Source organism: Malaya genurostris, chromosome 2 (assembly GCF_030247185.1).
Source record: "Malaya genurostris strain Urasoe2022 chromosome 2, Malgen_1.1, whole genome shotgun sequence".
NCBI lineage: Eukaryota > Metazoa > Arthropoda > Insecta > Diptera > Culicidae > Malaya > Malaya genurostris.
Window position 1 is genome coordinate 95,417,892 of NC_080571.1, and position 26,773 is coordinate 95,444,664.

The 26,773-nt window shown below is 37.9% G+C and overlaps 1 protein-coding gene and 1 long non-coding RNA gene across 3 annotated transcripts; one reads left to right on the forward strand and one right to left on the reverse strand.

Annotated features, from left to right (window-relative positions):
* Positions 1 to 603: 603 nt before the first annotated feature.
* LOC131427260 (E3 SUMO-protein ligase RanBP2) lies at positions 604 to 20,888 on the reverse strand. 2 transcript variants are annotated; one of them, XM_058590281.1, is made up of 8 exons: positions 20,565 to 20,888; positions 19,191 to 20,357; positions 8,771 to 11,843; positions 7,239 to 8,713; positions 6,227 to 6,369; positions 2,664 to 3,409; positions 1,715 to 2,605; positions 604 to 1,656 (listed from the first exon to the last, which is right to left on the reverse strand). In XM_058590281.1, the coding sequence occupies exons 1-8, from the start codon at positions 20,631 to 20,633 to the stop codon at positions 1,358 to 1,360; spliced, it is 7,863 nt and encodes a 2,620-aa protein (XP_058446264.1). In that variant the 5' UTR covers positions 20,634 to 20,888; the 3' UTR covers positions 604 to 1,357. The 2 variants fall into 2 exon arrangements, with proteins under 2 accessions (XP_058446264.1, XP_058446263.1); XM_058590280.1 differs by having other exon boundaries at positions 7,239 to 11,843.
* Positions 20,889 to 22,331: 1,443 nt separating this feature from the next.
* On the forward strand, positions 22,332 to 23,274 carry LOC131431182 (uncharacterized). Its single transcript, XR_009229652.1, has 3 exons — positions 22,332 to 22,751; positions 22,808 to 23,041; positions 23,094 to 23,274. It is a non-coding gene; the product is annotated as an uncharacterized LOC131431182 (long non-coding RNA).
* Positions 23,275 to 26,773: the final 3,499 nt, after the last annotated feature.

The following is a 26,773-nucleotide window of genomic DNA, read 5'->3' on the forward strand; positions in this document are numbered from 1 at the left end:
TAAGGGCGACTCGCCGTAGTTAGTTCGTCGTGAAGGAAGTCGAAGAAATGCACTGTTGCGAAAAGCACGGGATCGAACATTGATGTTGACGTTCATTTGGATACCGGACGACCGTGCCTTGAATGGTTGTCGATTAATAGACAGGGACAGAAATAATTGGAAACGTATGCTTGAGTCAGTGAAGCTTCTAAGTAAGTACTGAATGATATTTTTTTGGATTCCCGCTCAATGACACCCATGACAAAATGTTTTTGTGTTTTGGAATAATTTTCGTTCAGACTGTAAATTTTCTATCAGTGCGGATACACTGCAACGCAGCATTGCTGGTGTGCTGTCCGACCTCGATGACACATGTTCACACTTTACTAACAAATAATTTCTAGCTTTGAGTAGACCGATCAAATCAGTTTCAGTTCCAATTCCGGACTATAAATTTTGTAATCCAATAGTCTCGAAAGCTCATATGTCCAAAATCAACTAAGAACGAATCTAGAGTATTATTCGAGCCACTGATATTCGGGGAAGGGAATGAGCATGATCTTCGCTATGGTTCCACTTGCGCAATCTATTGGATACCTTTCGGATGAGTAATGATGAAGCTGATTTCATATCAATTACATTGAATATGTTTTAATAAGCTGCTATTTTCTAACACGATTGACTGTGATTTCGATTGAATCTCTACCAGCACACTGAACACAACCGAATCGCAAAGGTAGCATTGCATCAGAAAATTTAGTCAACCCTTGTTTAAAGTCATATGTGCTTACAATCTAAAAAACTTATATACGATAGTAATAGCCTAATCCACTATGAGCGGCATTTAATCAAAATAACCTGAGGTGAAACACGGACCATACCTGGAATTTTCACCATGACAAATTGTGATCAATCATTTTCGCTATACGTCAGTCTTTTGTTTATTTTTTCGAGTTTTAATGTTGGCAAAAGCTTACTGCCAGGCATGGCTGTCACTTCAAGTTACTTTTATAATTGTATTTTAGTATTCAATGATGAAGGTAATGTGAGAGACTGTTTTACGTCTATTTAGTTTTGTTTCCCTAATTAGGAAGAAAAGGTTCAGAATAAATTGACCATCACCTTTGTGTCCATTTTTTATTTTGGAAAAACATGCAGAATAGATAGAACATTTCAAGACGAAATTTATTACTCATCTGGCGTTATCTATGGACAGTAACAATCGGTTGCGATCGGTCTAAATTGCAACTCGAAGAGAAGTACAAAACAGACAAAAATTGCTCAAGCTCAGATGCAACAGGATATCGTTTATCATAACATAAAACAAAAACAACTATCTCTTATTTATTAATTACTTACGTCCAGCGAACGGCTGGTACTAGTCGTGACCCGGGGATTTTTTACGCAGTTTATCCTGGCACTGTTCAACGACGGCCTTGAATGTGCTGGCAATTTCTTCATTCTTGAACCGCACTGCCAAATGCTCAAGCTGTGGCCCTTCTTCGGCATGGTTCATTGCTGCCCATGAAAATGCTTTGCTTGAGTTGTTCAATGACGAGATTTGCAGATCATCTGTCACGGCTTGGTTCAGTACTAGTTTGAAGATTTGTTCTCGTCGCATTAATAATCGGTAGCTCTTATGCACTGGGTGATGCAAGACCTTCAACTCACCGACTCCTGCAAGATAATTTGTTTTTTTCTTAATCAGAATATTTGAATAGTTCGAAAAAATTACCTCGTTCCTTCCACTCCTTAGTGTCGGAATCGAATCGATACAACTTGGTTCTTTCTCCGAATATTTTCATCTCATCCTCCTCTCCCGTCCGTACTTCAATTTCATCAGGTAACTGAATGATTGGCTCATAATGCGGGTCATAATTTTCTTCTGCCCCCGCTCCGTCATTGTCACCATCATCATGGTCTGCTCCACCGCTGCTATCATGTTTGGTTTTATTCGCCATTCTAGTGAAGAAATCCTCCTTGACAGTTAGACCAACAAACCCGCTGTTTGGTGCATTCTGTTTAGTCAAGAAATTGCTAGTGTTGCCAGATGCCAGAGCAGCAAAACTTACTCCAGATTCTACATTTTTCAAAAAATCTGGTTCCGATTTGTTGACAGTAGAGTTTTCTGTACCGTTTTTATCAAATCCCTTGGCAGCATCAGCAAAGCTAAACATATTATTGTTGCCACCAGAGCCGAACAATTTCTGCTCCTGGGCCGCACCAGTTGTGTTTGAAAAATCAGTACCAAACACGGATTTAGGTGTTGTATTACTGAAACCACTAAACGTACTGTTGGTACCAACCGACCCAAAAATCGGGGTAGAAGCGTTAGTTTTATAAGTAGTTGAACTATCTTCTTTCACAACAGCTGGTGAGATTGACGATCCACCGAAAATGCTGGGACTAGCAGCATTCTGACCGAAACCAGTCCCAAAAAGTTTTACTCCTTCCATTGACTTGTTCGAAGCAGGCGATGCTGATCCAAAAACAGATGGTTGCAGCAGCGGCGACTTTGCTTTGTCGGACGAAGATTGAGATGGCATGAGCACTGTTTTCGGAGTGGTGTTAAGCGACGAAGAGAAGATCGATCCAGTTGATGATTGCCCGGAGTTGGCAGAGATACCTGAAATTTAGATGTTGGTCACGTTTTTATTCTTGGGATGAATGTTCTTGAAACTTACCTCCAAAAATGGACTTTGGTGTGCTCTGCTCTGCTTGTTTAGCCGATCCTCCAAAAATGGTCGAAGCCGAAGATTGTTTCTCGGCCGTCACAAAACTGTTAATACTATATAGCGACGTCGTTTCCGTCTTCGTGGACAAAGAACTGAAGATGCTTGCCACCGTCTTGTCCGCTGTTGTATCAGTAAAGCTTACTTTTTTGGGAGATTTGCTCAATATAGGTGTTGCAGCTATTGGTTTCACATCTTTCACACTGGTCGGTAGTGGTTTCTCATCTTCGACTTCTTTATTCACTACCAAAGTGTGATTAGGGAATTTGAAACTATCGGATTCACAACCTCTACAACCAGAACAAGGCTGAGCCGGAGAATCGAAGAAATTTTCCGGTAGTTTTAAACTTGCTGCCAGTTCTTTGTCATTCAACGATATGTCACTCAACTGTGAGAAATTAAAGTTGCTATTGGGAGTTGAAATCGTGGTATCGAGTGTGGCATCGTGTTTGCTTTCGGTGCCTGCAGAAGCCTCAAATAACTCGCCCGATAGTGCTCTTTTTATTGCATCTCTGAATTCTTTCGCAATATCAGACGTTTTGAAGCGTAATGAGAAATTCATCACTTCAAATGTGCCTTCGGAAAAGTCATTCGCCAAAAATTGCCACGACTTGTCATCCTTCTTCTGGTACTCAACGTTTGTGTCTAGGGCGTGGTTGAGACATATTTTTAATACTTGATCTCGGCGCATCAAAACCCTGAAAGATTTCCGAAAATACTAGATCAATCCATGTACCTCCACGCGTAGTAGCTTGTGAAGAAGTAGATTTCATATCCAACTTCATATTTTTGCTCATGAAATCAATGAATTTAATGTTATCTTGTTTTATTGCATCTATATTGAGATCCCCTACAACTATCGTTCGCGTGTTTTTACGAGAATATAAAAATGTGGCGTACTTGATGGAAATAATACGCATAGAAACATGAAATATATTTATAAAAACACTTTTTAACCTGAATCGGATCTTTGTATCAAATTAATACAAATCTCAACTTCAAAATAAAATTGAAAAAAAAAACGATCATATGATCATAGATTTCGACCAAACTCAGTACAGATACTTATTGCACTTGGAAAGTAGTCATAAGAGTATTTTCATGCGGGTGGAAGGAGTAGCAAGTGTCCCTAGTAGAAGGATTTCAGGTGGAACTGATCGACTTCACGAGAATTGAGTCTTCTTGACCAGTACAGATAAGACTATCGTCTCAGAAGAGATTCAAGAAGTATTTCCAGGAGAAACATGTATCAACTGTATCAACACTCAAACGCTCGGGTAGGAATTTTCATCGAATTTATTTTTTCAAAAAATCATAACTCTTGATACCGTTGACCAATTTTCATGCGTAGAAAATCTGTTTTTTTTTTACACTGGACGCATCGAAATTGATCAACGGTATCAAGTTATGATTATTTGAAAAAATAAATTCGTTGAAAATCCCTACCCGAGCGTTTGAGTGTGAATAGTGGTTGGAGTATCCTAGGATGAGGATGAAGTATGATTTTGTAATTTAAAAAAATGCTGTCGAGATTTTGAACGTGCGAGTGTGCTATTCTCGGTGTTCTTGAAAAAGAAATATGTGACCAGTTGCTATGTTTGAAAATATGTTACACGTTTCTGTATTCAATGTATTTGATAAATTTACAAATAGAGCAAATAGAGTTTATCCACCTGTTTCTAATCCTACATAAGTAGATAAGAAAAAACAAATATTGCAACAGTCTGACAAAATGTTGGCCTGTTGCTTTTGGTGTGAATTCTGTATCCTTCGATGACATGTATCAAATTAATGCATTAGAACCTTTGTGTTACAATTTTTGAGGGACGGGTGCGGATTTATCAAATGTGGATTTTTAGCGGTGTTAACAAATTATTTCCTTTCGCAACATTTGAACCTGTATTTTTCAGAAGAAATAAAATACAGATTAATCTGTATATGTGGCAGCCCTGTTTCGTGCGGCATATTTTTGGAAGCGACACCCATACTAGTATAAAGATGTGTTCTACATCAATATTTTCATTTTCGCATAGCCTTACCGTCGTAATTGAATGGGTTAGTGACGGCCCAATCTTTTTCAACTTTAATTTTTTTCAAATTGTCACGACCAACAGGATCTGCATTTAGACCAAACTGATATGGTTCTTGGCGTGTACTTGTTTTTGTACTAAGAACGCGTTCTGGTTGGCTGGTGCTGGCATGGGTCAAATCAGACAGGTTTTTAAATAGTGCACTATTTAAATACTTCAATGTTGTTGCAAACACACGTTCAATTTGAACATTTTTGAATGTATTGGTAGTTAGATTATATAAATCCTTCTACAGATCACTGAGCTATAAGCTTTCAAAATACAAGAGAGGCCAACACGCATCATGAGTTTTCTTTTTTGATACTCGTTGACACCAAACATTTCAGAAATGTTTAATTTTGAATTATTTATCATACAACTGAAAAATTTATTATAATATTATGATCATATTTCCGATGGCATGTTGCAAAATTTGTATTGATACGTTAGATACAACAAGATATAGACACGATCAAAAACATAGCATTTGATCTACATTAAAATTTTGTGTAAAATGTTTTTAGCCACCTAATCGTCGCTCTGAAAAATATTTCCAAACATTTTAAATTTACTTTTTCCGGTACTCTCATGCTGTGCGACATCGGTACAATTTCATACGAGCCCACAAGCATCATTGCAGTATTCTGGTCAGAGATCTGGACATTGCGTATCCGGGTTTTTGGTTCTTCATATAGGGTTGAATTTGTGTATGGAGAGCTAAAATTGTAGGATATTCTATCGTTTCTGACAAGAAGCAATAGTCAAAGGAGTTCATCGTTCTTTCGTGAATGAATCCTCTCTGTTTCTACCTTGAAAGGTTTTAGCAGATTGTTTGAAATCCCTTATGGGGTACCGAATTTACTTCTGTTCATACATATCGCCTTTTTTCGGGAATCCAGAATGGTGTCGCTTTTGTAAAATCTCCAAATCCTCTCGGGGGTTTAATTGGATGTGCACCTGCAATTAGTTGAATGTGCACCTGCAGATCGTTCTCTCCACATCCATTAGTCGACCGGAAACGATTAGTCCAGGACCAGGAGTGGAAAAGACTTCTTCATTCGTCATAGACTCACGACTGCGAGTTAAAGAATCAAGCACCACAAACAAAGTTTTGTACCAAAGACTAGTTAATCCTATTTTGCTAGTGTTATGTTTTCATAGATTTTATCAAAAGCGGAAAAAAAGATCGACCGACTGGATAAGGAATTCATCATTGGCAACAATTTCTTCAATTGTTAATAACAAACCTTTTTCTTCACATTTTGTCCTAATTTTAAATAAACATTTAACATCGAAATAGCGATTACTATTCATAATTATATCAGGGAATCGCCTTATTATGCAGGGCATAAAAGGATAGCGTAAAAACAAAAAATATCATCAAACTATTTATAAAAAATTCATCCAAGTATGTTTTCTTTTTAATTTAAAAATTTTTACTCTTACCTGAGCTTTCCACTAGTCCTGTGCTTAAGAATTTTGACATCACCGATACCTCGTTCTTTCCATTCCTTATCAACAAAACGATATAATTTTGCTCTATGAGAATAAAGCACATCCTCATCTTCTTCACCTGTTTTAACATCAACCTAAAAATATCGTATAATTGCATGAATATACTATACATATATGTAAGAGCGGTCCGTTTGGCATAAAGCTGTTTGATAGAATGTTATGTCATTTAAAATGCTGATTATTTGGCATAATGCTTGTTTGGTGTAACGGTCATTTAGCATAATCCTATCCGACAGTAAGAAATCACTTAGCTGTTCGGTACAATGCCATTCGGCAGAAACCCGTATGGTATAAAATATTATCAACGTTTGACATAGATCGTTAAAACGGGAAGCAGCGACTCCTCGCATACAAACCTGTAATCCATCCGTTTGCCTGGTCTACCCGAAGCTAGAAGCTATCCCAGATTGAGTATACAGAGTTTTTGATTTTGTTGCAAAGACAAGGTAACCTCGGTGGTGTACAGCTGCCGAGATGGTGGAGTTTGACTAATCGGAAACGGCTGCCTTTTGCAAAAAAAAAAAAAACAGTCATCTGCAGCGCCTCTTTTACGTTTTAATAGGCACGGGGGCAAGATTTGTTTGTGTGCCCCTAACAAAATGAATGACCTTTTTGTTTTGCTCAGTGGGTCAAGGGCCCCTTAAGACCGTGCGCCTAGTCCCCCTGGTAATCTGTCAATTCGCCCGGGCTTCACAAAGCTAAGAGTTTCGGTGACAAATATTTTATAATTACCAAATGTATACTTTCTCAATGACATTGAAATGCACCGAATTCTTATTTGCGACGAGTATACCTGTTATAACGATCTATGAAAAACATTGATTGTATATTATACATCAGCATCGAACACAATGTAAATTTTATACCAAATACCCGTTTGCCAAATATCCATTCATGTCAAACAGGATAGCCCCCATATATGCATACTTTGGAATTTACTCACTTTCTCCGGTAATGGGATAACTGGGGTGAAGTAGGTGTTGTTCTCCTCTTCTGCACATCCATCACCTTCTTCTACTTCTCCTTCGGCATTTTCAGAACCGACACTCAAAGTGCGGGCAGGGCTTTTTGACTTTCCAGGAGATTTGGGTTTGAATACAAACTCGAATGTAGATTTTTCCGGGGCTGGTAGTACAGAGTTGCTAACAGGTTTATCTTCTGTTGATTTAATCTCACTCAAAGTGGATCCGAATGACATGGTTGGTTTGGGTAATCCGAATCGGAAACCTGACTGGGAAGCAGTGGTAGTTGCTGGGGCTGGTACAGTTGAAGAACCAAACGAGAACCCTGATGCTGGGGTAGATCCGAAACCGAAGCCTCCTTTCATAGTATTGCTATTAGTTACACTTGGCACAGAGGCGTTACTAGTTGTTTGAGGTGCGACTGTGGTAGCAAAAGTGAAACCACCACCCGGCACAAAGTTGAATTTTGGCGTTTCGCCACCAACCTTATCTTCTTTCTTTGGAACCGTTGGGTCTTTGGGGGTATCACAAGCCAAACAATATAAATCATCCCCCTTATTGCTAACATAGCAACCGCTGCATGTCCAAGATCCTGCTTTTGGTTTGAACTGATCACCGAATCCTTTCGATTCTTCTTTTTTGGCGGATTCCGCTGGTTTTGTTGGGGCAGTTGGAACGCCAAAGTTAAACTTTGCTGCTTCGGTGGCCGGCTGTGCTCCAAACTTAAATTTGCTTGTCGATTTTGATAAATCCAAAATATTAGATTCCTTTTTAGGTACTGTGGGATCCTTAGGGCTCGCACAAGAAATACAGTGCAGATCTTCAGCTTTGTTGGATACGTAACACGCATCACAGGTCCATGCTCCGGCTTTAGGCTTGAACACATCTCCAAAACCTTTCGGTTCCAATTTTTTCACCTCTTCTTTATTTGCTTTACTATCCGATTTATCGCTCATAGCCGATTGAATCTTTTTTAGTGTGTTGTAAAAATCATCAAGAATATCCTTGGTCTTGAAACGTATTGCAAATGTTTCCACAGTCAGCTCATTCTCGGAGTAATCATGTCCCACCCAGGTCAACGATTTGGTTTTCTCTACAAGAGTAAACTTCATGTCCTTAGTGATTAACTGATTACAGCACAGCTTTAGCACCTGTTCGCGTCTCATCAACAACCGTACCGTGTTGTTGTCGTCTTTCTTTACCAACACCCTTATGTTACCAATACCGCGTTCTTTCCATTCCTTTGCTTCCCTGTCCATACGGTACATTTTCGCACGATGCTCGTAAACGCAATCAAAACCTTCCTCACCCGTCTTTACTTCGATCAAATCGGGAAGAGGAATTACAGGTTTGAAATCAGCTGTTGGGATGAAATCCTCAACCGTTTCATCGGTTTCGGACGTGGTAACAATCTTTTCCGGTGTTTTCAATACCGGTGGTGTACCGGTCACAGAAGCTGGGGAAGAAAGTTGATTTAAACTGCTAAATATGTCGGTTAGTGATTTGTTACTACCAGATTCATTGCCCGCCGTTGCGCTCGTGACAGATTTACTTCCACCGAATGTGAACGAAGCAAACGGACTAGGTTTACTGGGTTCTTTATTTGTTGTGTCGGAATTTATTGTCGGTACTTGAGTTTTTGGTGTAAAATTATTGGTAAATGTGAATCCTTGGAACGATGAAGTTGTCACGCTCGTCGTCGCTGGCGTTGAAGTGACACCAGTTGTACCGAACGTTGAACTTGACAAAGAACCAAACAGCGGCTTATTGGTAGGATTAGAGGCCGCGGTATTCCCAAATGATAATGCCGGAACTGATCCAACATTTGAGGACTGTTTTTCTTTTTGTTTCTTCAAGTGAATAATCTCCTCTTTTGCTTTGTTGAATTTATCGTGAAATTCTTTGGCCAATTCGGCGGTGGCAAATCGGGCACAGAAAGTTTCTTTCTTCGGTTCCTCATCGGCGAAGTCCATTGCCGCCCACATATAGCATTTGTTGTTCTTTTCCATAGGTTTAATTATCAGCTCGGGACTGATTGAATGATTCGCAGCAATTTTATGAACCTGGTCTCTGCGCATGACAATACGGTATTTGGACGGATCAGACTTACTCTTCAAAATTTTCAGATCTCCTAGGCCTCGTTCTTTCCACTCTTTGTCCACCATACGAAGCAGTTTAGAGCGTCCGCAGAAAATCATCTCTTCGTTCTCTTCACCAGTTTTCACTTCAACTTCATCAGGCAACGCAATGATAGGTTGGAAATCTGGCCGTGGATCGTACTCGCCAGAAATATTGGCCGTATTTTCGTCGTCCTCGTCTTTCTCGACCTCCTCAGTGGAAACCGCATTGATGATGTTTTGACTGAACATGCCCGGATTGATTGCTGGAACAGTAGCCTTTGGAGCGGGCATTGGGAATTTCGTGTTGATCGTTTGTTGACCAACGGGGGATATATTTTCAATACCCGATGCTGTGGATGGTACCACTGAAGTGACACCTGTGACCGTGTTGTTCACAACACTGTGTTTGATGTGTTGCGGTGGAATCGTTACACTGTACGTTGGTTGTGTGGTTCCGAGCGATATGTTGGTTGGAAGTGGATCAGAACTGGTAATCACTACATTGACCGGCGGAGCTTTATCTAGAAGAGCTGGTACATGTGGAGTCGAAGTGGATGGATGGTTTGAGTTATAAGTCGAATTCCATGTGTTCAACAGAGTAGGTGTTTGGAGGGCTTGTTCAATGAGTGCAGATCCTTTCGTGGTAGCGATTTGCTGATGATGTGGAATAGAGACTTGCGGTAGGGACGGTTGTGCCTGTGTCTGTTGCTGATAGTATGCTGCCGGAGTGGCTGGTGCGAGTAGATTGCTATCTTGATAAGCGTGCATGGGTGATGCAACTGCACCGATTTGCGCACGCCCTTGCTGTTGTGCATACTGTTGCATGTACATGGGATATGAAGTGTTGTAGAACTGTTGATAGGGATTTTGTTGTTGCATAGCAACGGCTGCAGCTGCAGCAGCTGCTGCCTGGTGGTTTGATATTCGCGAGTGCCCAGGGGGTAAATTTGGCGTCAATTGTTGAATAGTTTGATTGTAAGTGGGCTGATTTACGAATGATGGATTCTGTAGTTCGTCCAGCATATACAAGTCGTTGAAAACGGCAGCAGCTGCTGTTGCGTCATCGTCAGATGTTTTCTTGTAAATATTATCCTCAATTTTCACTAATCTTTCTTGAATATCACCCACATCATTTCTAATGTTTAGAATATCCTCTTTCACAAAATTCAGTGTTTCCATCATTTTTCGCATTAAACCCTCCAGTTCATTAGTCTTTGCAACAACCTCCCGATCCGACCTGTTTAGGCCAGTGTTAGCAGACGAACTGAACGATTGAAAATGATCACTATCATCGACACCGGCAGCCCCAAAACCATTCATCGAACTATTAAAACTTCCGTCCAGCGATTCGCTCAACTGCAATCGTTTCATCTCACTATTGACAACGTAATGCAACGGATGACTTTTCTCTATGTACGGAAGTTCTAAATATTTCTGGGTCTGCTTGATGCAATCCCGTGCCCTTTCAGAGTAGAATTTTTTTGTCTTGAGTGGGGCTTTATTCGATTCATCTAACTTTTTGAATGCTTCGGCTCGATAGTATGCCGCAAAAGGCAACGGAATACCTCCGAAATCATGCGTGAATTCTTCATACCGTCCATGTTTGAAGTATACTCCAGCCAAATATGTCAAAGCACTTTCCGCTAGTTTGATTGATTCCTGATTGCACTCGAATGAATCCATTCCATACTTAAAAAATATATTGGTACTGCTGAATGACGCTTCATTTCTAATTTTCCACAGCAAAACGCCCGATTTGTAAACACTTTCAGCTCTCAATTCTAACTGTCGACGTTCCTCCGGTAAAACTGTACAGCTGGCTCTTTTAGCTAGAATTTTACCTAATTTCAACAGTACAAGTACATCGGTGATAGGTGTTCCGGTGCCACGTACAGCTTGTAGGCCATGTTGCAGTAGTTGTTTATTCAAAGTTTGTCCTTCTGAATTTGTATTTTTGAACACCGAACAAGCAGCATTCCACCAATCCATCTTATCTTCTTCGCATAATCCCGGAATCATATTTGGACCGGGCAAAATAAGCGGTCTGCCCGTATTCACATCATCCTGATACTTTCGTTCTCCATTCAGACAACTTTGTGCGACCAAAATAGAACAGTACAAAAACGAGTCTACGTCCAACTGATTCAATGTTTCGACATTACAGTTGTCCAGATTATTGGTAGACATCGTTAGTCCACTGAACGATTTGCACCGAAGTTCAGACAAATCTTCCAAACCTAAGCCCAAATAAACCTGATACGGCAATGATGAAGGAAACAGATACTGAGCCATCTCCAAATACATCTGCAGATGCTCACGCTTTGGAAGCACGTAATCTGGTTCGCTGACAGCAGTGCTCTGCATGAAATAGGACGAAGATAGTTTTGATAGTTGATCACCACTGCTACTGTACAGCGCACGGAAAATGTGTTTCTTCCAATTGATATCGCTGCAAAATTGGCGAACCTGCAAAAAAAACAAAGTTTTTTATCTGAAATTTCTTGCAAACATGATAGAATATCGAGGTAATATACATAAAATATACTATCCAATTACATAACAAAATTACCGGATGTGTCAGTTTATATTTTCGATATATTTGATGTGGAGCTCAGTCAGTTTTGTTTCAATCTATTTATATATTATTTCATTAACTGATTGTAAATGTTTCTACGTATCGATTTGATTGTATTAAGCAACACTGAGGTCATCCGTATCGAGTTAAAAAATCACGTAACTTCAGAAGTCCGCATAAAAAAAACCTTAAAACTGAAGAACAAAATTTTTTTTTGATGCCAAATATTTTAAAAATGCATGAAACGTCCAGATCTGGTATAATCTGAAAAAAATATTTTTTTTGTATGAATCTTTGGGACTTAGAGAATTTGACCATCTCTTGTTCAATTGCGTATTGAAAATGAAATAGTATAACGATTGGTTCAAAATATCGATCATTTGTTCCACAAAGCTGGAACCCCATGGGGATGTTCCTTGTAGTTTCGAATGAAAATACGTATTGATTGTATGTAATACTTTCATGATACTTTATTCAAAATATTTGCATTGAAAGGCTATGCATTTTTTCATTGTTTTATCAATATCCGAAGACCACGTTGAAAGAACTGATCTTTCGAAGTGATCAAGTCGTTTAGCCATTTTTACACATCTTCTTCACTATTGAAGTGCTTTTCTGGAAGTGCGTGAGACTTCGGAGAAAATAAATAACAGTCGGATGGGGTCAAGTCTGGAGAGTATGTCGTGTGGAGCAAAAGTTCTCATCTGAGCACAGAAATAATGATTTTGACCGCTTCTGATGTGTGTGTGTGTTGTGGAGAGGGGGAGGGGTGTTATCGTGCTGCAAAATGACGTTCTCATGTCTTGTGGTCGTTTTTCGAGCAATACTTGATACGAAGTCATCATTTGCTGTTGGTAGCAATTAGCATTTAGAGTTTCCTGATTTGAGAAACTTGTACTACAAAACATGTACACAATATGCACAGCATCGTTTTTCCGAAGCGATTGAGCTATGCACTTGATGTCGTTGGTTGACCAGATTCGACTCATGATTTTCTGCGCTTGGGACTCTCAAAATAAATCTATTTCACATCTCCCGTCATGATTCGGTGCAAAAAAAAACCCTTTGTTTAATGCCGAGAAAACAAAATTTCATTCAACGTTTGCTTTTCCTGGTGTATATCATTCAGTTAACGAGAAACCCATTTTCCCACCTTCTGAATCTTTCTAATGACATGTAGACAATCCGAAATGGCTAATGTTTAATCATTCCGCCGTTTGTTTTCGAGTTTCGATATTATCTTCGTTCAATAATCTGTAATTCGGCCTCTTCAAACTTTTTAGTCTGACCTGTGTTTTTTACTTTTTTCACACTGAAATCCTCACTTTACAATCGATGTTTCCACTTCGTGATCAATAGAGCATGATCCCTGCAAATTTCAACAAAAATTCGATGTGATTCAGCAACACTTTTTGTTTAAACAAAGCAATGAATCAAACACTTCATTTAAATGCACTTTACTTTGCAAGTTTTTCCGTGCAAAATGGGAATGCAGCAACATTTTTTGTAACAATTTTCCATTATGCAGGATAAAACTTCTGAATTGATTACAGGACTGAAATGCAAACCAAAAAATACCGGTTATAAATCTTACTAAGTTCTTTATTTTAACTCGACTAGTAAATTTTTATCTGGTTTTTTTTCAAACCGACAACTCTTTCAACTCCTTGAAGAGCAATACAATTGTTCCAACGGCATTCCAACATTTCTGCATTACTTTTATACTATGATTTAGTGTCAAAACACGTTGCAGTGTCAACGAACCTCAACATTCTATGAGAATTTCTTTCTAAGCTTCTTTTTTTTTGAAAAAAGGAAATAGTCGTTAGGGGCTAAATCTGGTGTCCCTGATATTTTATACCATTCGACTCAGCTCGACGACATCGGAAAATGTCTGTGTTTACACAATCCAAATATTTTTTTCCGCTCAATTTTCTCAGAGAAATCGAAGAAAAGTACTGTTGCGTAGAGTAACATTAATATTATCTTTTTTGCTATTATCGAAACGCATGATAATTCCTGTCGCACTTGTAATGTGTCGAGACCGATCAATAACCCGAAACTTTCGTAACTCGGTAGTTGATGAGGATCGTTCTACGGCGATCGGAAAAAAACGAAGAGAACAAATCTGCGTTGTGTTCCATCGATTGTATGAACACCGTTCAGGTAGCAGGGGTTCCAAACTACCGAGCAATATTCGAGAGTTAAACGTACATCGAACAGTGTACGTCTGTAAAGTGTTTAGTCATCTTCATTGAGAATGCTAAGCTACGAGAAGCTTTAGCTACAATATAACTGATGTGTAGATTGAGGGTGTACGTTATTTGGCCGAATTATGCTTGGCATAACTTTGTTTGGCATAAATTTGTTTGGCATAACTTTTGTTTGGCATAAATCTATTTGGCATAATGTCGTTGGGCATAAAATAAACAATATATTCTGTTTCATTTGGCATAATTGTTGTTTGGCATAATTTTCATTTGGCATGATTTCAATTGTGCATATTTTCTTTTGATTCGTTTTATTCTGGCAGTAATTGAAAAGGTTGAAATACATAACGGCCTGAAACACTTGGATTATAGGTTTTCCGATTAGTGATTGGACGACTCGGACTGCGTTACCTCGGCGGCTTGGCATTTTTAATGCGAGGCCAAGGGATAGCTCCTAGCTTTGAATAGACCGGGCAAACGAGTGGATTACAGGTTTGTGTGCGGGGGCCGCCGCTTCCGACGGCGGGTCGGCGGCCGACTCAGCCGGCGTCGCCTCGGTGGCTGAGTGCCACCGAGCCTCCTTGGCTTCGTTTATGTGGCTGCGCCACATTGATAGACACATAAGAAAGCCATTCACTGAAGAATCGAGAGTAAGAATCGAGCACTAATCGGAAATACTCCCAGAATAAATAGAATATCTAAAGAAAATATGCACAATTGAAATTATGCCAGATGAAAATTATGCCAAATGAAACAGTATGTCTTTTTGTTTTATGTCAAAAGACATTACGCCAAACAAATTTATGCCAATCAAAAGTTATGCCAGTCAAATTTATGCCAAATAAATTTATGCCAAATAACGTACACCCGTAGATTGAATGTAAGTTGTTCATCGAGATGGACACCAAGATTATAACCGGTAGTCGATCTTCCAATCAAGTATCCATCCAGAAAGTATTCGACATGGAATAGCACTTTTTTCCTCGTGAACGTAATGACCGAGCACTTATCGGGACTCACTATCACTTATGGGGATTCACCACACTGCGAAGATTAACAATTGCCGCTAGGAAAAGGCTGCGTCTTCTAAGTTGCGGATGATGTGATCGATCTTGATATCATCAGCAAACGATAAGTGAGAACCTTCCAGAGCAAAATTGACATCGCTGAAGTACAGTAAAAATATTATCAATCCAAGATGATTTCCATGTGGTATTTAGGATGATGCGAGGAACTCTTCAGAAGTGTCATCGTCAATTTTAACTACCAAACGACAATTCCTGAAGTAGGACTGTAGCAAACGAAGAATGCTCAAACTAAGTCCAAGTCTGTCCAATTTAGCAATTATTGTGATGTCGTGGTTCCTCCTTCATGTTTAGAGTATCTTTTCCAAGCAGTTCTTTTGATTGTTTTCAAATTCTGCGGTCTACCATGGTGGATGCCGGGTCTGCCGGCTTGATCGATTCGGTACAAAGTAATCGATAGCGTAGTTCATTGCAATAGAGAACATCTGCACAGCAGTATTGACATTATCGTTATCGAGAACTTTATACCAGACAATTTGTGGTAAGAAGTCGGTCATGTTAGTGTAATCGACTTTACTAAAATTATAGAAAATGATGCAGGCGTTCTGTAAGCGGATCGAATCTAGTACACTCTGTAATGGATGATGATGCCGAACAGAATTCACCCGAGGGAAGAGCGCAATATCTTCTCTACTTGAAAGATTCAATAACCGATTACTTTCATTAACGCAAGATTCGATTTTCGAAGAAGGTTGAGGTTGTAGCCATCGAGCATGGTTGTTATGCCAGTATGGATAGTGGAGAGCACCAGATCTGAAAATAAGAAATAACCGGGACCTATCTGCCATTTCATGCTGGGAAAGGTGAAGTATCCCACGACCAAGATTTCGTCTACGGGTAGTGCATGAGTGGAAGATATTTCTTGCAACGACAGTATGTGTGCATCGATTAGCGGTAGATCGCGGCATCGGTCCGGAGAAGATATATCCCACAAAGATAGAGGAAAACGGGCCAGTTTCAAACTTATCCAAACCTGCTCGATGTGTGGTTTCGATCACTTGCGCCTTCAAACGACGATGAACTGCGATGAGCACCTCATCCGGCAATTTTTAAGTTATTTAGGATCGGTGCGTGACTTCGTAGTTAGATCCAAAAACATGAACGGATATAGGAGTCGGATCGGGTCTCTAGGTGCTACTCTCAAAAAAAATCTGAATTCAATGTGCTGTTTGATACGTATAGTTGAAAATTTGATTGAAACAGTTATTTTGAGTGATAGTGCAGGTGTGGCAAGTGTGTGTTTAGTAGTGAGAGTGCTATTTATTGAATAATGTTGATTGGCAGAACTAATAAGGCTCAAGCGGCGGAAATGTGTGAAAGCTTATAACTCAATCGTATTATTCAAGCTGAAGGTCTAAAATTGTTCTGCAGCAATCCCACCCGCGAGTGTTTATTTTATTTTATTTTTTCAGTAGTCGTGTTTCATCTCGCGTTGTTGACAGCAATGCGAATAGGTAAAAAACGATACTGGTGAAATCGTTCCTTAGAGATATTTTATATTTTTTACTTATAATGCCTTATTATATTTCTCCTGATTATCGAAAATCAACTTTTGTTGAGATTATATTGTTTACCAAAACATATTCGGATCTCTTTCCATCCCTACTAACACATCTCCTGTCCCGTGATGGTCGTGGAGATACAGTGGAACCCGTGGTCTCTAGAAACAACGAGTATCAGACTAACATTCCTTCCTTTGCCTCAGTAGCACAGCTTTTGGTTGTATCCGGCGTCGTTATTCATCATTTAATGAAAAGTTAGGAGTGAGTTGGTATGTACAGTGAAAATGATTTGCTTCTCCCAAGCTTCATTTTCTTGGTTCATTGTATATTTCCACTCATTCGATCAATCCCGAAGTGCAACTACGGGCGATCTACTTCAGCGCAGCTCAGATACAAAAACATGAACGGATAGCTTACAGTCGTTGAGCCACGTCTCCGAGAGAGCGATAATGTAGAAACAATCATCTGTTTCAACATACTTTGCTTAGTGCACAAAATAATTGCATGGATAGAGTAACGATCCTTTTGACACTAAGAATTCTCCCGAAATTCTTATTAAAAAACTAATTTGTTTCCATTTCACAATAATCAACAATAATTTTCAATATTCGTTTCATTAATTTGATGCAATGATATTTAGTAATAACTCTAAGATTTTGTTTTATAAAATAAACTAATATGTTTCACATTGTGGTTAACACATCATATAATTATCATTGGGAGTACCAATAGTGCAACTTTATTAGAATACCATTCTGAGCTATTTATCTTCGTTTTTTTAACTTTCACTATTGTGTATTACAAAGTTTAACCAAGTATTTTTCTATTTTAGTAAAATACTCCAGTCTCATCTCAGTTCAAATTATTTCTATGTTCCAAATTGCCGTTCTACGTTTTCGGAACGGTTTCTTTTCGGATAGCCTACATACCTTATGATAAAAAAAGAACCGGAATTTTCATTTTAAAATTCCCGCGCTTGTCCAATCGGTAAACTTTTATTCTCTCAACTTTTGCAGCACTTTTATACACATTCTGTCAAATTTTGACGCTTATCATACGATTAGTTTTTGATTGGCGTCTTACAAAGAAGTTGAAAAATTTTCGTTTAGCGATTTTTATAATGGATGAAAATTTAGAACAACGTGCGTGCATCAAATTTTGTGTTGCAAATGGATTTAAGTGTTCCGAAACGTTGAAAATAATAGAAAAGGCCTTTGGTGAATCGTGTCTGGGAAAAACACAGGTATACGAGTGGTATAAACGCTTCAAAGGTGGTCGTACAAGCTTGGATAATGATGAGATCCCTGGCCGCCCAACAACATCTGTTACTGAAGAAAACATTGGCTAAGCAAATCGTGTTGCAAAATCGTTCTGTACCGATTAGAGAGATTGCTGTGTTGTTGGGCATCTCTTATGGATCAGCCGAACACATTTTAACTGATGTTTTGGGTTTGAAACGCGTCGCTTCTCGGCTGGACCACCACCACGATAATGCGCCGGCTCACACAGCGTTGGTTGTGTCGCAGTTTTTGCCAAAAACTCAACCAATATCATCAACCAAGCACCGTACTCTCCAGATATGGCCCCGTGTAACTTTTTCCTCTTCCCCAGACTCAAATTGCAATTGCGGGGAACGCGTTTTGAGACCATAGAGACCATAAAAGAGAATTCGCTGTGTGAACTAAAGGCCATACCTTCGGCGGCCTATAAAACTTGTATGGAAAATTGAATCAAGCGTTGGCATGCATGTATTGCCGCAGGAGGAGAGTACTTTGAAGGCGATAATAAAGAAATTTATTAAAAATTGAAATTTTGCGTTTTTAAATAAAATTCCGGTTCTTTTTTGATCATAAGGTATATGATACAGTTATACTTGAAGCAATAGCAAAAGCATTTTTTAATGCAATTTTATTTTCGGAGTTACACGCGATCTCGACGGTTCATGTTTTTTTTGGCATCAAGATAGAATCGGGAATCTTTTTTGATCGAAAATATTCAAAATAACTTGTAATAGATTTAAAAAATCGCGAAGAAACTCACGTTTTGTTTTTAAATAAAATATATTTGTGTCTTACTCGACTATATCTACAATCTACACTATGTTATGTCAGGTGTATTTTAAGTGTAGCTCCGTTTTATAGATATCATCAGAGCATTGGATAGAGACTTTATTATTCGATATTCATAGTACAAGTAACTGTAAGTCTCTGAATCTCTATATGTACAAGCAGGAACCGTTTGTATGCTATTCGGCTTTTACTTATGCTATAAAACGGAAGTCATTATAATATTACTCAGAACATAAATCGATGAGAAAAATATCGTTTAAAGATGAAAAAGTTTCACTGATTGAGCTATCATCTAGTATAATTTTTATGGGATTGAAAAAAAAATCAAACACAAACTTACGCTTTCAAAGAATTCTCTATCTATATGCTTACCTGATTCACCAAATCTTCAGCGGTATTCCAAATCTTACTATCGGTTACGCTCTGTATTTGTGCAATGACCGAAGCGTCCACACTTTCGTCCACACAGGATAGAATAACATTGCCCGCTTGGCAACATCGATAGGATGCTTGTTTTTTCCAGTTCGCCCAAAGGTGACGGATGTTTTCGTTGGTATGCTTCAACCACAGTTCGTCCGAATCGGGTACCCCACATTGGTACGCCAGAAATAGTAGCGGCAAGCACTTTGTGGTTATATCGCGAGACTTTCCGCGATATTTTTCGTTTTTGAACAGCAACGAAGCCGAATGTAACATCAGCTGACCGCGATAGTGTCGTAGAAATTCCTCTGCCAACTGTTTATGAGGACAGGAATTTTTTCCTTTTTCAGAAAATTTGCCAAGTAACTGATCCAGTTCAAACAGCAGGGATGAAATTTCCTTTATATTACATTGTTTGATGGCCTGAAGTGAAGAATCTGCGAGGAGGTTCAAATAAATTTGGCGATCCAAAGTCATCACCGAAAGTAACCAGTAGCCCCAATTTGACTGAACTGAATTAGACTTCGCTTCGGCATATTTTGTGAGCATGGAAGAAATCGCATTAGCCCATTCGACCGATTGTTGAAACATTTCCGCAAACTTCATTTCAATATCAAAGCAATACTTAAACGCATCGTCCAACATTTTCTCATCAACAAAATGTTTCACGAGGCGTATCCTTAGTCCTGGATCTAACGGACGAGCACAAATCTCCTTAAGTATAATCTCCTTTACTAATTTATTGTCGGTAGCATTATCTTTATTTGCCACCTTCAATTTTAAATTCAACACCGCTTCGTGATTGATTCGTTCTGTTTCAGCTATGTCGCACCAGTGCTTCGCTTTTGACAAGTTTCGACTGAAATTATCGTCCGATAGTAACAGTTTGCAGACATCAGTGATCAAACCAGTTTGTTTCGAATCTAGCTGTAGGGATCGCTGATACGATGTGATAGCCCGGTCAGTTTTCTTCTGCTTTTCATAACACTGGCCGAGCAGCTTGTGTGCTTGGGCGCTATCTTCCTGCACTGTTAGAAAACAGGATAACCAATGCTCAGCACTAGCATACTCGCCCAACTTGAAGTATTGTCGGGCAATCGCTAATCCTCGTTGAAATTTCTGAAAAAAAAGTAAGAAAATCATTATTCGAGAATATATCTAGAACGGTTAGTGACATCTTTGTTGCCAGCCAGAATTAACTATTTCTTTTTTATCGGGTACTCTAACCAACATCGTCAAAGCATACGATTTTCAAGTTGATTCCAGATGAATCAGCAAGGTCAGAAGCGAAATTTTCTCTTCAGTGTTTTCAATTACTCAACCTACCTCATTTTCCGGTAATTTCGCTAGTGATGTTTTTACGTGGCGATCGATATCCTTCTTACTATTGAACATTCTCGATTGTTATACTGCTTTCCACTTTTTCACAAAACTATCAAATTCAAGAACTGCTTCTTTCACTAGGTAATGCCGGACGCAAAGTTACTCTAATATTGCGAGAAAATCTGGCTTTCAGTTTCACATTAAATTGTTTTTCTTTCCGCAATTATCACTTCGCGTGTCTGGTGTGGTTTTCTTTCTGCGTCTTTTACTTATGGCGGTCGATTTCAGTTTGAAAGTGACGGACCGTACAAGACGTAACGTGTGTTGCTGCCGGTTATGAAAGAGAAAATGCAAAAGCGAATGCAGTTGTCAAATTTTACCCCAAAGCTAAAACTATGGCTGTTACACGAGAAAAAAAATTATGCTTAAAACGGTATAAAAACAATTCAGCTGTTGTTCAAGGATTTGTTTACTTCTATTCTGGTTGTCGCGACTAATAGTATGTTCACATTAGCGCTGATATCAAGTGATATACGGATATACTTGATATCCGATGATATCATGTGCGATATCACATGATATCCCATACAATTTTATGTCAACGCGTATCACCATTTTGGCATGATATCCGGGATATCATGTACGATATCATGTCGAGTTGTCAAAAATCGCTACTAGCAACACGGATGATGGCATTGAACGTACTCATTTATAAACGTCACTTTGAGAGTGACAATAAACAATCATTATAATTTTAAATTTTCAACGAATACTGGGGTTCGGAAACCATTCATTGCAAGACTTCAATTATTGATTGAATTGTAGGAGAGAAAAGCAATATTATTGATCTTACTCCTAATGGGAACATTCAATATGACAACTTGATTGTCAAACGATATCATTTCGATCATATGTGAACACTTCGACATGATATGCATATCATCTCGCTATATCAAGTGATATCAGCGCTAATGTGAACATGGTGTAAGCAAATACAAATAATAATACCCCTAAGTCCCATACAAACGAACCGCCAATGTTTGGTTCACAGCATGAACAAGTAAGCAAGATCAGAGTGGCGAAATGGTAGCGCGTATGCACGGAATGCATAAGAACGCAGGTTCGAGTCCTGTCTCTGAGCGTATCTTTTTCCAAAAATTCATCTTTTCTGTCAGTTTTTCTTTCACTTGGCTTCTTCAATATATATTTCCGCTCAGTCATTGCAAAAACTGAACTTAGTCATGGCGGCTTTACGTCAAACTAAAAATTAATAAATCGTTAAAAACAATTGCGGTTTGATTTTCCGTAACAATCTGCTTCTGGTAGGAAAGGGCAGACAATCAATACAACCTTCATAGGGGTCTGTCGCTGACGATGTCCAGCCAGCGACTGGCACCATTAAAGAAGGTGACAAGCGATTATAAATACACTCTCCTACTCAATGCTTGATCGGAGAAATAGGTATAAAGCGAGAGGACTAGTGTCTGATGGACAGAGAAGATGTTTGGATATAAGGTGCCGGTCGGATGACGGCCAGGATGTAGACCATGTTCGATGTACGTTGCTACTATGTCTGTGAGTTTTAGTGTGGCTAAAGCAAGATCAGAGTGGCGAAATGGTAGCGCGTATGCACGGAATGCATAAGAACGCAAGTTCGAGTCCTGTCTCTGAGCGTATCTTTTTCCAAAAATTCATCTTTTCTGTCAGTTTTTCTTTCACTTGGCTTCTTCAATATATATTTCCGCTCAGTCATTGCAAAAACTGAAGTAAGCCTAGCAAATATCTCCCTTTCGTTGCGATAGTGTGAAAATGTGAAAGGAGATCGTTTCTGGCAACGCTTTATGCTAGTTGCTACGGTGCAAAACAAACTTGTTTGTTTATGTTTATCGTTGCTGTATTGCAACAAATTCAAAGGTACACTCCAGCTAATCGATGGATGAAGAATTGCGTTATAAGAAAATTTGTTTGCTCTGTCATAGCAAATTTGTGGACACCATGCTTAATGCACTGATAAAAGGACAAGTTACGAAAATTCAGTCCAAAACCGAAAAAAAAACAACGCGCAACAGGATATTTCCGTCAATGTGGAAAGGCCAGAAGAATGAACGTATCGGGAAATAAACTAGTTCCCGTTAACGTGCAGAAAAATACTAAAATTACAAAACCTGACGATACGCAAATTGTTTTAAAGTAATCTAATGTGATTAAACCACATTGTATTATCCTGATCATACATACCGTTATAGAGATTTGAAGCATATACCAATAAAAGAAATTTTGCAAAAGTATTCTAGATACGAAACAGAGATGAAGGACATTTTCAACAAGTATAAAAAATTTTGCGAAAGGCAATGGCCAAATTACAAAACGAGAAATTTGTGCTCTGGTCAGATGTGGTCATGATTATGACTGACGACCAAATGTATGAAATGGCACGCTTCTTAGAGCAAAAATTATGTTCCCAAGAAGAGCTTGGAATGGTAATGATATTCATATTTTTATTCTACTTAAATTTAGTATTATGTATTTCAGTATACAGAATTTATAGATGCTGTTCTATTAGGGGAGTGGGCCCTTCGTATTTTCATGGACCAGTTCAAATTCCATCATAAGGACGATGCTTTACAACATATCAAACTGCAGGAACAGGAATTCAGTAAATAAAACTCAACTCCGTCTGCAAATATATAAGCCCATAAGCCACACACACATGTACACCAAATATATATATATATATATATATATATATATATATATATATATATATATATATATATATATATATATATATATATATATATATATATATATATATATATATATATATATATATATATATATATATATATATATATATATATGTACATATAGCTTCCAAGATAATCAGAAATAGATTTTTCGCTACTACTGATCTATGAATTTCGAGCTTGCTTTTTGAATTATTAAGGTAGATTATTATTAGAACTTAATTTATAATAATACATGCATGCATTCTAGAAAATCAAGTTAAACAACGCAAATTGTCGGATACTTGAAAAAGACCGCGAACAAACGAGATTTATCAGCCCGCATGTATGACTAATTTAAATAACATTCCAAAGTACTTATTTTTGTTTTATTAGTTGCTGTAAGCATTAGAAATTATCTGAGGAAAGCTTTTGGTTAGCATTGTAAATAAATGGTAATTGCTGTTGATGGAATGTATTTCTATTCTGTAACCTCACTTTAATAATATACTGTCTTATTAATGAACCGACCTTCGTACCGTTTCTTTTACTTGTTTGACCATCGCCAGAAGAAACACCCAAATCAGTTGCAAACATCTTCCACTTTGTTGTTGTTGTTGTATTTTCTTGTTTTTGGCTTGAGGATCGTAGCCTCATATCCGCCACTGTCTTCTCTTCCACTTTGATATGCCATCGTGATCGTTGTCAATTTTTACAAAGGATTTTTGAAATTTGGACTAATTTATAGGCACAAATCTCCAAATATCAAGGGGAACGTGCCATTTGAGCCAATTTGTTCTGATTCCTGATTATCATAATTTAAAATGTTTTTTTTAAACCTTACTTTTCTTATAACCGACATCAGTTTATCGATTCGCACCAATTCCTCGCTAACAACGCCTGTTGGCCCATCATCATCAGTAGTACGTTTTTTGACGGCGATCACTCCAGTATTACAATATCTCGGTTAATATTATAGTTCTCCTGACTTCGCTTGTGTTTACATATTTTTCACTACAATAAACAGTAACTATGGTGAACTTGTTCTTACCCTTCAGTGTTGCTAGTTTTCTAGGAAATTCGTTAAAGTACATTGTCACTCTGACAGTGTATCATGACAATGTACCGCACGATGCAAAATGTGTCCTTGAAAATTTGTCGGAGTACTCCGTATTATAATTTGTATTTGGTATAAGACCAATCTGCGGGTAATTTTATCGTCTCATTTACTATTTCCAGTAGTAAAAATTTCCAATTTAAGTGGGGTGATTGTCTAGTAGGGATTATAAAGCGCGCTAAATATTTTATTTTATCTGAGCATTTAATTCTGTACGTGGAAATCTACACTAAGAAAAAAACCATAGTAACCGTAACCTGTTTTTCATTGTCATTTCAACTATACGCTTAAAAAGTGTCAACAATCATGATATATGACTATTCACCATTTGTATTGTATAAATTACTAGACAACAAAGACTACGACTTGACTAAACTATTTGTATTTATGACTTTCCTGGCATGGTCATTCTGACAATGGTAGTCATCTCAAATATAAGAACAAATAGTTAAAAGCACAATTTCTAGTAAGGTGAAATTGCTCTAGAGCCTTGATATATATTATAAGCGAAATAGTTATTGCTACCATGTAAATATGTTCACAATATAATAATGTTACCAAAAATAGATTCATGGTTTAAAAGACGATTATGAAGTTTGAAAACACTATTCATTTAGTCCATAACAACAGAATTTATGTAGTAAGCACATTATCGTATAGTGTTTTTCAACCTACTATGTATTTCATTTGTGCTGACTATACAAATTGTCAATGAACGGGTGTACTGTTATTGTCACATAAAGTTACAATTTAGCAGAAAATTTCGTACATGGGTAACGCATCAATGATGGATTTGAAAAAAATATTCTATATTGTGACTGTGTACTTTGGTAGGTCTTGTAGGTAAGTAAAGTTTGTAGCCTTACTAGTTTCCGTCGTTGAAATTCAATTTTTCAACAATTTTGTCGGCAACGGTTATGTTTTCCAGTGAAATCAACATCTCGTATACGGTTCATTATTCATTATCGGTCGCTGTAGAAACAACATTAAGCGATTGATGAAAATGAAGATTATCATTTGATTCTCGGATTCAATTCGCTCGAATCCGACGGAAATCGCAGGTGGGTATCGAGGTTTGCATCTGGACTTGGCAAATAATTTCTTTCATGCTGCCAATTTCTACTTCAGGAAAAACTCCACCGGACAGAGCCTTGAATCAACTGCTGCTATCAAGCAATGCTAAGCAATAGTACACTAGATATATTATCATTCAATTTGATGCGAAAATAAAATAGAGTTTAATGAAATTATTTTGTTGTTCTTGTTTTAGAATTTAAATTCATAAAACTTCAACATTAGCTCATGTTTTGCTGATCTTCAGCATTGTTGAATCAACCACTGCTTTTAGTTTCAAAATAACTAGAAGTGAAATGTCAAAAATACCATGACTCTGGTTATAGCAAAAACTACAATGTAAAAAAAATATTCGGTCATGGTTAGGCTAACCATCTCAATCGTATTAGTTATTCATACAATACACTGTTCAATATTACTATTCTACAGCCGATACTATTCATAGTAAACATGAACTTGACTATTGTTGAAATCATCTGACTTCATAGTCGGCTGAAAACCACTATACGATCATGGTCAAGTTTGCCCTCTATATAGTAACAGTTACCATATTATTTTTCTGAGTGTAGTAAGAATAATTTTAGGAAGAGTTTTATGATTCATAAGATCTTATAGATTTGACATGATATAACTTGTATCGTTTTTCTCAAATTCAGTGAGTTAACAGCATAAAACATATGTAAATTATTTCACGTCTCTTTCAAATATCATATACTCACTATTTATCAATACTTCCCACTGATGGTGAACAACGCGGAACAATGCAAATGTAAACAAGCAGATTTGAACCACTTTCGATATTTCGATTGGAAATATAACAATTTATTCGCTGATCTCTGATGTCTCTATTTTCCATATGACTTCTACGAATTATAATCACAGATTAACAGACATGACAGTATGAGTAAATTCTTATAAATATATTTTTTCGTGATGCGCTAGCTCCACCTATATTGTACTGCGCGAACTATTTACTATCGGTACACCCCTTGTGTTATGTAAAAGTTTTTTACTAGTTGGTTTCCCCTCGATTGTCAACACCGATCAGCTGCTTGCAGGGATGCCTGATTTCAGCATAATATTTGAAAATGAATCGTCACAATTATTGGATTACGTTGACAATATATTTACCTTTTTTTAGCGATGTTGGAAGATAACCATTTATTTTTCTCAACGTTGTTCATCTAGATAATTTTTTATTGTGTTGGTAATTTTCACCCGAAATCAAGTGGCGGCAGACCAGAAGCAAGTAAATATTGTAACAAAACGGGCTCGATTTTGTATTGCGTTGGAGG

What these genes read in the sequence shown, in the direction of transcription:
- LOC131427260 (XM_058590280.1), bottom strand. Translation starts at nt 20,633, where the DNA reads ATGTTCAATAGTAAGAAGGATATCGATCGCCACGTAAAAACATCACTA. An exon ending in CTGAAGATTTGGTGAATCAG is followed by an intron (nt 11,844 to 19,190) that starts GTAAGCATATAG and finishes TTTTTTTTGCAG; the next exon opens with GTTCGCCAATTTTGCAGCGA. An exon ending in AGGACTAGTGGAAAGCTCAG is followed by an intron (nt 3,410 to 6,226) that starts GTAAGAGTAAAA and finishes GAAATCTTTCAG; the next exon opens with GGTTTTGATGCGCCGAGATC.